The 12,896-nt window shown below is 55.6% G+C and overlaps 1 protein-coding gene and 1 pseudogene across 13 annotated transcripts in view; one reads left to right on the plus strand and one right to left on the minus strand.

The window, feature by feature from the left end:
- Window positions 1-3,385: 3,385 nt before the first annotated feature.
- The window catches only part of DEPDC5 (DEP domain containing 5, GATOR1 subcomplex subunit), a 98,244-nt gene continuing 88,733 nt past the window's right edge, over window positions 3,386-12,896 (minus strand). For 7 of the 13 annotated variants that reach the window (XM_057744916.1, XM_057744917.1, XM_057744921.1 and 4 more), the window contains one exon: window positions 3,386-3,849. In XM_057744916.1, coding sequence (XP_057600899.1) covers window positions 3,666-3,849 — 184 coding nt within the window. In that variant the 3' untranslated portion in view covers window positions 3,386-3,665. Of the gene's footprint in view, window positions 5,389-9,228; window positions 9,309-12,174; window positions 12,311-12,604; window positions 12,658-12,896 lie in introns of those variants that run through there. The other 6 variants (XM_057744919.1, XR_009055059.1, XR_009055056.1 and 3 more) reach the window with 6 other exon arrangements.
- LOC130858462 (60S ribosomal protein L39-like) lies at window positions 8,996-9,151 on the plus strand (annotated as a pseudogene).

Consider the following 12,896-nt stretch of genomic DNA (forward strand, 5'->3'; position numbering starts at 1 on the left):
TGGGGGCTACCTGTTCCAGTTTGCATCCCCTGCAAGCAGCCCTCGGGACCTCAGCCCCACCCCAGGTAGAAAGTGACTCAAGTTGTTCTGCAGAGACTGGTCCCTCTGCCCCTGTTGCCATGGTGCTGCAGCACAGCCTGGCCAATCAGGAAGGAGACGTGTATCTGAGCCTCTGTTGCTAAAGCCGGAGCAGAACACCTAGCCAATGGGAAGGGCGGCAGAGTGGAGCCACCATGGAAACCTCGGCCCTGAGGTTCCAACCAGGTTTTTATCTTCATGTCTCCTTTGCAGGGGCTAGGTGGGGTTTTCTGCATTCCTTTTTTTGCAAAGAGCATTTTGCAGCCTGTGGAGGACACCCAGGAGCCACAGCAGGGGTGCATGACAAGAGGCATCTTCAGTGAGTCAGAAAGGACCCCAGCTCAGCAGGACACAGCTTCAGTGCCCGCTTCATCACTCTTCCCCCAGATGCTCAGCATCTCCTGTGCCTATAACCTTAGCCCATCCCCACAGCTCTGCCTAGCCCCATCTGTCCTAGGAAATGGCGGTAGGCAGCAGGAAAATCCCCACCCCCAAAGTAAGAAGAGGACCGTGGGGCTCACCCCAACAGGTGCGCTTCTGCCCTGGAGCTTTGTGGCTTTACACAAACTGTTCCTCCTCTTCTGCTACGTGCAGGGTTGGGCAGGAGGAGAGAGAGAAGGGTCACACACAGGTGCTGCCCCTCTGTAAAATGAGAGGATGGGGCACGTGGGCTCTGCGAGTCCCTTCAGAGCTCACATTGCAGACTTAATGCTATTTTAACCTTCAGGCTCTGGTTAAAGGGGGTCTACAAGGAATAACTTTCCAAGGGGAAGCCCTGTAAATAACGCCAGTGGACACGAATAAGACTCAGGCTGCTTTATGCCCTTCAAATGCCCCACCAGCAGGGCTGTCAGCTTTAGAGCTGAAGCCCACAGGGGTGACGCTGCCCCCTCAAGGTCACACAGCTCCCTGGATGCAGAGCCAAGACTGGAAGGCTAGCTCCCCGGCCCAGCTCTTCAGCCTGCAACGTGCAGCCTCCTCACCCCCGAGCGGGCGTTCATGGAGCTGCACGCCCACGCTCCCGACACCCTTATTTTGCAAACACAGACATAATAACAACGGCTAGGGAACGTGTGTCCCACCCCTTCCCCGCTCTCTCCTGGCTTTCACCCTGTTGCCTGGCAACAGTTCCATCCAGAAACCTGGGTATCATCCTAGTCAACTCCCTCGCCCTCATTCTTCCCAGCAAACACGTCGCCCAGTCATGTCCGTTTATCTGCGAAATGGCCTCCTGACGCACTCCTCCCCTCCACCACCCCTTCCCGGTCAGGTTCCATTGTCGATTTCCTGGACAACCACACTGGCTTCTCACCGGTCTCCTGCTTTTACACCTGCCCATCCCACCCCCCACTCCCATTTTCTATCCCCACAGCCAGACAGCCTTTAAAAACCACACATCTGATCGTGTCACCTGATGCTCGTTTAGAGCCTCTAAGGATAAAAATCAAAATCCTGAACATGCCCAGGAGGCCCTACATCGACACCTCCCAAACATGATCTTGCCCTGGCATGTGCTCTGCCCTCTCGGCCTGGAACATTCCCCATCCCCAACACATGTCCAATTCTCCTAGTTAATCCTTCTCACCCATGAGTTCTCACTTCAATGGTTACTTCCCTGTGGAGACTTTCCTGACCTCCCTGTGTAGGTCAAAGCGCTCTGTTTTGGACCCTCCTGGCACCATGAAGCCCTTTGGCCTGTAGCACTTGCCACAGTTGCAGTTTTACACTTATTCATGTCATTATTTGATTCATATCTGTAAGCCCTGCCCCTCTTGATATAAGCATCGAGTGGCTTTGTCTTGTTCTCTGCCTGAAACACATGGATGGAGGGAGGGAGGGATGGATGGATAGATGGATGGAAGGAAGGAAGGATGTGTATGTATGTATGTATGTGCGTGTTGTTGGATGATGGACAGGTGTATGGCTATATGGAAGAATGCTCTCATTTTCCAGGTCACTTAGAATCTAATCATATCCCCCTCTATTCTGTGGCAGCCAGGCCTGTTCATTCAACATGCACCAAGCATCTCTCATGTGCCAGGAATGTGCTCACAGAGCTGTGGGAGCCCAAGGAAAGAGAGATTGCCATGCCCCTGAAATGTAGGTAATAATAATAGCTACTTACTAGACCCGTATGCGACAGACTATTGTATGCTCTCCTCCTGGGAAGCTTCTCCCGGGAAGCTCCTTCCTTCCCACTTATCCAGACCCTGGCAGTGTCTCAAGGTTCAGTTTAAGTGTTACCTCCTCCCATAGCACAGACATCTGGGCCACTCTTGCCAGTCCTTGGTCGTAAATTACTTCACATTATCCTTTCTCTGTGAGTCTCCTGCTCTCTACCAGACTCTAAGTAAGCTCCCTGGGTGCAGGATTCACATCTCTTGGGAGGCCTCACTCCCTTTTTTAATTCTCGTGGTCTCATCTGTCCCATATCTGGCAGCATCTTCCCAGTCCTTCTCTTGCCCCAGGGCTACTGTCTCTGCAGAAGGAAAATCAAACCTCTGGCAGTGCCAGCAATTAACTCACCACCCCCATTTTATCTCTTTTTTTTTTTTTTTTTGGCTGCCCAGCACAGCTTGCAGGATCCTAGTTTCTCAACCAGGGATTGAACCTGGCCCCTCGGCAGTGAAAGCATGGAGTCCCGACCACCTGACCACTGGGGAATTCCCTACCCCCATTTTAAACAGGAGGAAGTGGACTGGCCGAAGCTCACACAGTAAGTGGTGAAACTGGTGCTGAAATCCAGTTGAATCTAAGACCAAGATCCTCAGTTGGTACCCCGCCCCTCCCCCCGAGCCCAAGTGTCTTATCCACCAGCCCCAAATAGAGCTGCCCCAGCTGTGCCTGAACACTGCCGGCTGGGGAGGCCCGGTCTGTTGTCAAATACTTGCCTATCAGAAACTGTTCTAAGCCACGGATGTGCCTGTCTGAAACTGCTCCCCGGTGACCCCAGGATGCAGCCAGAACAAGCGTGTCCCCTCTTCCGCATGGCAGCCTGTCAATAATTAACAGCCAGCTCACGTCTCCCCTGCGTCTTATCCTCTCCAGGGAGGGGCTGCAGAGCGGAGAGAGCATAACCTGGAACTGGAAAACCCGGGGTCTCATCCCGGCTCAGCTGTCCACAGACCAGGAAATTTCAAAGGAAAATTAAGTAGGTGATTTGACAAGCCAGGACATTAAGAAAAAAGAAAGAGAAAAGGAAAGAAAGAAAACATAACTATCTCCATCACCTTTGTTTCATAAAAGAAAGGGCATCCTGACACACAGAAAAAGGAGGGCAGACAATCTGAGAATTAATTTAGCTTTATGAGAACTCCCTATAGCGTCCCTATTTTTCTCATTTTGCCACATCCTGGCTCTGACTCGACGGGGGGACCTGGCCCAGGGCTGGAGCCCGCGAGGGCCTCTGCTCCAAGTAATTAAACACCATCCGCCAGAAAAACCAGAGCAGAGCACTCGGCCACCAGGACCCCAAAGTTACCCTGTTTCGAGAGGGAAGGAAGACCTGGATGTCTGGCAGTGAGAAGGCTGAGCTCAGGAAGCGGAAGCCAGACTTCCCCATCGTGTCGCTGCTCCACATCCAGTTTCTATCTTGGCCTCGCCGAGCACAGGCTCTCCCGACTCCTGTAACTCTGTGGGCACCATGTGAAGGAAGGCAGCACGCAAGCAGGGGCTGCCCCAGGCCACGTTGCGAGCAGGCGGACCCGCCTGGAAATCAGGAGTGCAGTTCTGGCTCCGTGGCCAGAGGCCGGTGAGAAAGGCCAGTTGGTTCTGCAAAGACAGCAGATTTTCTCTTGGGGCAGTTGTGTGCCCAATCCAAAGGCTCTCTCCCCACTCCGTCACTTAATATTTACTGAACACCTACCACGTGCAAACACAGTGAGTACAAAGGTGGAGCAAAGGACGACTGGGTCTCTGTTCTCGTGGAGCTTAGGCTCTCATAGGAAAGGCAGCATCGACCCAGGGGTGGAGTGAGTGCCCGCTCACAGCTGTGACAAGGGCTGCAGCGCAGGCTCACTGTGCCTGGGGGCGCGCAGGGAGGTGGAGAGGCCGTGACCGCACTCAGGAGGCATCAACCAGGGGCAGGAGGAGGGAGAGGTCATCCCAGGCCCGGTGTCTGGCGTGGGACAAGCACGAATCGCACTGAGAACCAACAGGAGGCCCGTGTGACTGCAGGGGATCGAGCAAGGGGGGCAGTCGTGCACGGTGAGGCTGGAGAGGGAGGTGGGGCTGCCAGGCTGCTTCCAGGGGCTGGGTCTCTTCCCAAGTGGAATAGGAAGCCACTGTAGGGTACCAAGCAGGCAAAGTGGCCGGTAAGTGCTATTACTTGAAGGCAGAAAGGAAACACTGGTCAGCCTGGTGGTGGTGATGGCAGTGATCACGGCAGCAGAGCGAACGGTACTGAACGCTGGGTCCCATGCGCTGCATTACGCCTCTTCCTACATTAATATGGTCCTCACCTTCACCCCATGAGGCGGGTACTGTTATTATCCCCACTTTGCAGCTGACAAAACTGAGGCACAGAGAGATGAAGTAACGCGCCCAAGGTCACGCCCTTTGTAGGTGGTAGAGCGGGCAGGTAAGTGAGCGACCTCTGAGCACTTAAAGAAATTACTGTCTTGAAGTCATAGGACAGGGAGGTGCTGCTCTACAGGAGAGTCGGGACAGCAACCTGGGATGAACCCTTGTTGGTTGGTTCTGTGAACGAGCTCTCATTGGGCACCTACTGCATGCCAGGCACACCGCTGTTGTTAAGTACTGGGGATGCAGCAGGGACGAGAAACAGTCCCGGAACTTACGTTCCAGAGAGGAGAGAAGACGACACACATGTGGGCCAGTGGTGCAGATGGTCTCGGGTGGTGACAAGGGCTGCGTGGGGGAGATAACAGGGCCGTGTGACAGGCAGTGCCGGGCAGAGGGGTGGTGCTTCTCTAGGCAGAGGAGTCAGGCAGGGTGACAAGTGACACCAACAGTGAGAAAGCAATGGAGCCACGATCTTGGGACGGGCGAGTCAAGAAGGCCCCGAGGCAGGGGTAACCTTGGGGCATCCACGGACCAGAAAGAGGAGACCCTGCGTCATTCAGAGCGAGCAACAGGAGGTGAAAACAGAGACGGAGGCTTCCAGAAGCCCAGGCTCCATAGGGCAAGGAGTTGGGATTTCACCCCAAATTGATGGGAAGTCACTGGAGGGTTTTCAAGCAGGGGAAGGATGCAGCCTGTTCTGTGTTTGAAAGACAGCATGTTGGTTGCTGTGAGGAGAGTAGATTCTTCAAGGCAAAGGAGGATGCAAGAGGACCAGTTCGGTGGCTGCTGCATCAGATAAAGGTGGAGATGGGAAGAAGAGTCAGATTACAATATGGTTTTGCTGATGGATTAGATGTAGAGGTTGAGAGAAGGAAATACAGAGTAACTCCAAGGCTTTCGGCCTGAAAAACTGGGTAGATGATGGTACAGTGACTAAAACTGGGAAAACTGTGGGAGGAGCAGGTTTGGGTGGCAGCTGGGAGGATGCAGCTAAATCAAGAGCTGTTTTTTTGTTGTTGGTTTTTTGTTTGTTTGTTTTTGGCCATGCCGCGCAGCATGTGGGATCTTAGTTCCCCGACCAGGGATTGAACTCAGGCCCTCAAAAGTGAAAGCATGGACCACCAGGGAATTCCCAAGAGTTGGGTTTTAGACATATCCAGTTTGTTATGCTCTCAGGTCTCTAGGGAGAGGCCGGCAAGGCAGCTGGACACACAGGTTGGAGTTCAGGGGTGGGGTCAAGGCTAAAGTTCTCACTTGGAGACTCAGGTATGTAGATGGTAATTAGAGTTATAGGACCAGGTTGCCCGGGGAATGAGATGCAGAAAGGAGGTCCAGGGGCCCTGGGCTGGGATCCTCCAACGTGCAGAGACTGGACAGGGGCCCAAAGGCCAGCAAAGGAGGTCACGAAGGAGGCACAAGGAAAGCCCACCAGGCCCCGGCTCTGCACCAACCAACCCTGTAACCTCCAGGCAAGCTGCTCTCTACCTCCAGATCTCAGCTTCCTCTCTGTAAACCAGAATGGTGGCTCCGCCCATCGCTGAGGGGCCTCCAGCTTGTGCAACACTCCTGTGGCCCCTTGCTAGATGAAGAAACCAAAGCTCAGCCTGCCCCCTCGTTTCCAGGCCTCCTACAATCTGGCTCACACCCAACGAAATACAAAAATACAGCAAAACCCAGCCCATAGGGCCACCACCAAGGGGCAGGGGGCAGGGCAAGGTCCTGGTGACCTGAAGTAGAATCCAGACTCTGCCACTGGTCAGCTGGGTGACCCCAATCCTCAGTTCCTCATCTGTAACAGTGGCCAGTGATACCCAGTGTGAGGGGTTGTTGCTAGAACGAAGCCGGGTAGCAAGCAGAGCACCTGCACGGCTGCAGGCACGCGTGCCGCCCTGGCCAGCTCCTTTCCCCTCTAGGGAGATTCCTTCTCTGAATCAAAACAGAGGGATTCCTGGGTGGCTCTACCCTTGCAGAATAATGCAGTCCTGCCGGTCAGCCCCGGGGCTGCCAGCTCTGCATCACTCCTGCCCCTCGCCTGCAGGCACGTGGCTGCCATCGCAGAGACTGGCTGGTCGGTCATCTGCGGGAGGCTGGGGCGCCACGGGGGCTGGGAGAAGGGAGGGGACATCGTCTCCTAGGCTGGCCCTGGCTGGGGACCGGAGCCTCTTCCCAGGCTGCATGAGTGTGGCTGGCAAAGGGCAGTGAAATGACAGCAGGAAAACGCTTTAGCAGAGAGCAAGTTGGAGCTCGGGCCAACGTGTTCAGCCCCGATGGCTGGCGGCTTCTGGCTCCAGGTCTCCTAGAAGCAGCCCGTGCGGGGGGCGGGGGGGGGTCGGGGAGGCGGCGGGGGAGGCAGGAACTGCAGCCACAGCCACCGGAGGGGGAGCCGGGCTGGAGCCTGGATTCCTGGCTTGGCTCAGTCACGAGACTAATGGCTGCACTTACAGGGCACCTCCTCTGCGCCAGTGTGTCCCATAAGGGCTCATCAACACCCCTGCAAAGCTGGCAAACATGTTTCTACTGAAAAGATGAGGAAACTGAGGCAAAGAGAAGCGAAAACTTGCCCGAGGTCTCCCGGCCTTCAACACTCCTCTTGAGCATGTACCAAACAGGCGGAACCCTTACGTTGCCTGCAAGATTCTGCATGGTCCGGTCTCTGAGGTGACACTGGCCCCCTCTCCCGCTTCCTCCCACCCTGCAAGCTTCTTTCCATCTGAGAATCCAGCCAGGAGCTCCCCTTATCTGCCCTCTCTGCCCTTTGTAAGCCCTGCCATCCGTCAGGTCTCCACGGAAATACCCCGGAGCCCCAGATGTGATCAGGGACTTGTCTGACCTCCCACAGTGGCCTCTCCATGGCCTTTGGAGCACTTTTCACAATTATTCTTATTCCACGGCCATCACCATAATTATTTGTGTGGTTTTTGTTCATGCCCTTCTCCACACCTGGCACCCAGATGCTTCTCAATATATTGGTTGACGGGAGAGTGGAGGTTGAGCATGTCAACAGTAAATGAGCTCGTGCAGCGATGGGCTGGCTGTGGCTGTGCCGGGAGACCAGCTCCCTTAGAGCCTAAATCATAAAACCTGGTGGAAACAGTATCTTCCAACCACAGGGATGCTGCCCAAGGTGGTGTGTGGTGGGAGGTGCACCCCAGCTCCCTGTGTGGGTCTCCAGACCAAGCCGGCTTCTCTTTGTCATCCCCCAGGCTCAGACGCTAGCGGTGGCAGCCAGGCTCCCGGCTCCTGCAGGAGGCGGTGGTGAGGGGGTGGTCAGACTTGCCTCTTGTCTCTAGGGGAAGTGTGCCCCATCTCACTTCTGCTTTGAGGCGAGACACATCCTGTGTGTCAGACCACCCCAGAGTGCTCCCATCCTCCGAGCGCCAACCACCAACGGTGGCCAGCGAGGTGGTCAGGCCCTGGGTAGCCCAGACACGGCCCTGGTCACTGGGCAGGGAGTATGGGCCCCAAGCCCTGTCCTCCCTTCTTCTAGGACGCGGCTGCCCCACCCTGGAAGCCACTGTCAGTGGGCTGCTTTCTCCCACATCCCACCTCTCTCTCTCTCTATGGGAAGAGCTGTGGGGTGGAGAGTCCCTGAGTCCAATCCTTCCTCCTCTCTTCTCTTCTCCGCCATCCTGTGCTCAGTAACCTGGGGTCCGTCCCTCCACTTCCCTGAGAAGCGGGGGGGCTGTCCTCAGGCTCCAGCACTAGGACACTGGAAGCACACTTGCTTGGGATTCAATGTTACCTTTCTTCTGCTTTCTTTCCCTCCCTTCCCGAGCTTCCAACTGACTGGTGGTGTACCAGGCTCTTGGTGGACCTCCAGGTACATTGAAATCAGAACGTTTGGACGGCCTCAGTGCCCCATTCTCCAGTCTTTCCCAGCTCCCCCGTGCAGAATTAAATCCCCTTCTCTATTTCTGTAATGCTTTACGTGTCTGCTGCCCTCCACCAAGACAGCAGGGCCGCCTTGGTTCAGCTTTGCATAAATGTTCGCTGAATGAATGAATTCAACCAATTCTAAATGAGCACCTGTGTGGAATGGGGACCCGCAGTAGAGGATACAAGATGAGCAAGATGTGCTCTCTGCCCTCGAGGAGCTTATCTACAGCTGGAGAGGCAAGCCAGGTGTACAAGGAAAGGGAACCACAAGAGCCGCATTGTAGCAAGTGGGCGCTAAATACGACCAGGATTCTGATCCTGGTTCTGTCGATAACCTGCTGTGTGTCTCTAAGCAGGTCTCTTAACCACTCTGGTCTTGGAATCCAGCAAAAGTAATTGCTTCAGGGCATTGGGGAGGGGGCTGCCATCAAGAAAGGATTCAGACTAAACGCGTCCTTCCACTCGCTTCCTCCTATCTTCTCCGCCACCCTGTGTGACATTGAGTCTGCTCCTTGCCATGTCTTCTCACAAGACCTTCAGGATCAAATGATTCCTGGCCAAGAAACAAAAGCAGAATCGTCCCATTCCCCAACACATCCGAATGAGCACTGGTAGTAAAATCAGGTACAACTCCAAGAGAAGACATTGGAGAAGAACCAAGCTGGGTCTATAATGGAGCCTCACATATGAGGTGGCACACGTATTTATGCTGTGGCAAGGTCACTTGCCTTTTACCATATCACTCTGAAGACATCACCGTCTGAACAGATGGATGTGTTTTCTTGGTAGGTGATTTTTCTGTTTCTGTTGGTGTTTCTTCTCCACTAGTGCTTTGGTTTAGTAATAAATCCAGGGATTGGTAGGAAAGGAAAGGGAAAGGAAAGGGGAAGGGAAGGGAAGGGAAGGGAAGGGAAGGGAAAGGAGGAAGGATTCAGATCTCCACCATCACGGGCAAGTGGTTGGCCCTCTTCCTCCAAAGTCACAGGAGGGAGGGGGTCCCCATCTGGACCTCTTTCCCCATCAGAATCTAGTTCGGGGCGTCTCAACATCAACACTACTGACATTTGGGGCTAATTCTTTGTGGCAGGAGCTGCCCATTGCACCATACGGTATCCAGAAACAGCCATTGGATGTGGGTAGCACCTCCCACAGTTGAGAACCCAAAGCTACTCCAGACGTTGCCACGTGTCCCCTGGGGGTCAAAATCACCCCCAGCTAAGAGGCCCTGGGCGCTCCTGGTTCTCCTCCAGCACTGTGGCAGGGGGCTGGAAAGAGGGCAGGGGTTTGGAGACCGCATCAGGACAGAAGCCTCCTGGGCTTGCCTCTGGCAGGGCCCTGCCCACCCCCTCGAGCTTGTGTGCTCAGGTTCTGAGGAAAGGCAGGACATGACACCTTGAAAAGGGGCCCCTCCCCCAAGACAGCCCCCGATCCCGCCTCCCAGAGCTCTCTCCCTGGGCAGGAGGACCCAGGATGTGAACCACGAGCGCTGGATGAACATCAAAGGCACTAGGGAAACGTTTCTCTCCTGGGACGCCCTGGGCTTAAAAACAAAATTTTCTGCCGCTTAAGGGACACTTGAGGATGCACCGGGATGGGGCACAGGGGATGGGAATGGAGCCTGGATAAGCAACCTGGCACGGGAGACTCCGTTCCAGGCACGGCTGCCACGGGCTGCGGAGGGACTGACAGGGGCACCGGCTCTCTCGGGACTCAGCTTCCCACAGGCTGAGAAGGGAAGGTCTGGAATCTTGTGGGCCCACAGGTTTCACCCAGACTCACTGCCAAGGGAGAAAGTGCTCAGAGGGCAAGGGGCCTCTGGGGGTGGCACCGCAGCTCCCCATCTCCCCTCACCCTCACGGGTGAAGAGGGCTCCTTCTTGGAAGGACGATGTGCTGATTCACTGAGAAACAGACGGATCTTGCTGCGGCCAGAGAAGCAGGTGGAGGTCAAATGTAAAGGCTGGTGGGACTGAGTTCATAGCATCCGCACATTCCAGGCCAGGCTTGGGGCCCGTGTGGAGGCCAGGAGCTGCCTGAAGCACATGCAGGCTGTGGGCTTGCAAGTCAGGGGCTGGGGGCCAGAGGGGAGGAAAGACCCCGCGCCCTTCCGACCAGAGCCGTGAGACCACGCCCACACCCGCACCCCAACAGGGCCGCACCACACAAGGAACACAGTCAGCCGAAGGGGACAGAGCAAAGGGGGACGCCTCCCTGTCCCAGCTCCACCTGGGGGGGGGGGGGACAGCACAGTGGGCGGGGCCGGGCTCCGGGGTCCCACAGACCTGACTCCAGCGCGGTGGGCTGCGTGGCCTGGGGCTCCTACACCCCCTCTGTGTGACGGCTGTTGATAAGGTTAGACGATGAAAAGCCGTGTAAAGTATGCTACACCGCCCAGCACACAGGGAACGCTCGAGAAATGGGGCAACGGTTACGATTTCATCCAACTGAAACTATCTGAGTGACCAGGGAGGCCTGCAGCTTGGCTTCTGTTCAGTCTTCTCTCCCATTCTTTCCACGTTAGCAAAGCCTTGCAGTGTCTCAGGTGTATACTGTGTACTTGTTCCTTGTAACACCCAAAGTTTCCGTTTTGTTTTCATGGGTCTCTTCCTACAAATGGGAGACTTCCGTGCCTCTCCAATGCAGAACTTGGCAGTGTCAGCCCAGCCTTGGCGGGGGGTGGGGTCCCATGCCTGTAGGGGGTCTCGTGCCCTGGGAGGTCTGCAGCTCTCCGACTGCCCCCGCTGCCCTCGTGCTGTCACGTGTCATTTCACCCTGCTCTGAGTTCTCTGCCTTCCGGTGTGCAGAGACCTCTGCTCTGCTTTGGTCTGAGAATCAGGTTTCCAGGCTGGTGAGGGCTGTGCGTAAAGTAAGCGGAAAGAAGCCCAGAGCGGGTGTGGGGCAGGGTCACTCAAATGTCTGTTTACAGTGCAGAGTCCAGACCCCCTGAATCAGAATCTCTGGGGCAGGCTGTGGGATCTGTGATTTCAGTGAGCTCTTAGGCACAGGAGTCTTGAGGAGTCACGGGTGGGACTAAGGCAGCTCCTTCGTCTGCTCTGAAGCCCCTCTGGCCGATTTCTCGTTCCTTCAGTAAAGGGATGTTTCTTTCCCCATCATGTTTTCTGCATCCCACACCCTGTGTGGCTCCTCACCCCAGACTCATTTCTCCGTAGAGGAGGCTGAGTGGTGCTGCCCCAGGTGTACAGGGTCCCGTGTGCACCCCTGCCCCCAGCACAACCACAGCGCTGAGAAATATCTCCAGAGCTGCAAGCCTCGGGCCACAACCCTGTTCCCAGTGGGCGGCAGCCAGGAGGCCCTTCTTCCTGCCAACAGAGCACACCTCCCAGCAGAGGTTCCTGGGACCCAGACAAGGCAGGACGGCCACAGCTGTTGGAGGCGTGCGGCCTCCTGACCACGCTGACTCCTACACATCCTACAAGGCCCAAGGCCATTTCCTCTTTAAAGACTGCCCGTCCACTCCGGCCCTCTGTGGTCATTCCCATCTCTGAGCCCCGGGGGTCCAGAGTCCCGGGCAATCATCGTCATAACAGCTCGCGTTCAGGGAGGGTTCACAACCTTCCAGGCACCGTCTCAGCTCTGTACCCAAACTCTCTCGGGCAATTTTCACAACTCCACGGGGGTATTATTGTCTCACTTTTCAGATGAGAAAACCAGGGCTCTGCGAGTCGCAGTAACTCACTCAGGGTCACATGCTGGCAAGTGGCGCTGCTGGAATCAGATCCAGCATCTGGAAAGGCACAGGGCTGGGAGCCGGAGGTCCTGGGTCCTCCTGCTGGTCCCACCTCGAGCGCTGGGGCAGGTCGCTGTCTCCTTATCTGGGAGAACATGAAGAGGCTGGACCAGATCTCCAAGAACCCCCTGCTCCGGGGCTCTTGCCTTATGGGACCGCCCTCATCTCCACCTGCACTGGCGTGACCCAAGGCTCGTCACACACATCGGGGCCTCAACAGTATCACTTAACACAAATGAGTGCTTTCCAGGATTTAATTTAGGGAGTCAGACTGGGGGTCCCTTCAAGGTCTTCCTCACAGTTCTCTGTTCCTCTTATGTGCTGGACCCCGTGAGGGGCCCTGCCACACGCACCAGCCCCCTTGGTCTCACCAACTCACTTTCCACTCTCACTGACTGAAGAATGTACCAGAAGAAAGTCCCAGCGAGTGAGCTGAAATGAGTCAGCAAATAAAGACAGTGTTACAGGCACAGAAAAGAAATGTTCAGAGGTGTGTGCGCAGATGGGTGCTGGGGGGGGGGGTGGGAGCTGAGGCCACACGATCCCTATTAAATAGGTAAGGAAACAGGCTCAAGAGACAGAACCATCCCTGGTTCTCACAGCTAAGAATGGCAGGGCTGGAGTTTAACCCCAGGTTCTCTTGGGCCCAAGTCCACTGCTTTTCTCTTTCC

This window comes from Hippopotamus amphibius, chromosome 8 (genome assembly GCF_030028045.1).
Source record: "Hippopotamus amphibius kiboko isolate mHipAmp2 chromosome 8, mHipAmp2.hap2, whole genome shotgun sequence".
Taxonomy (NCBI): Eukaryota; Metazoa; Chordata; class Mammalia; order Artiodactyla; family Hippopotamidae; genus Hippopotamus; species Hippopotamus amphibius.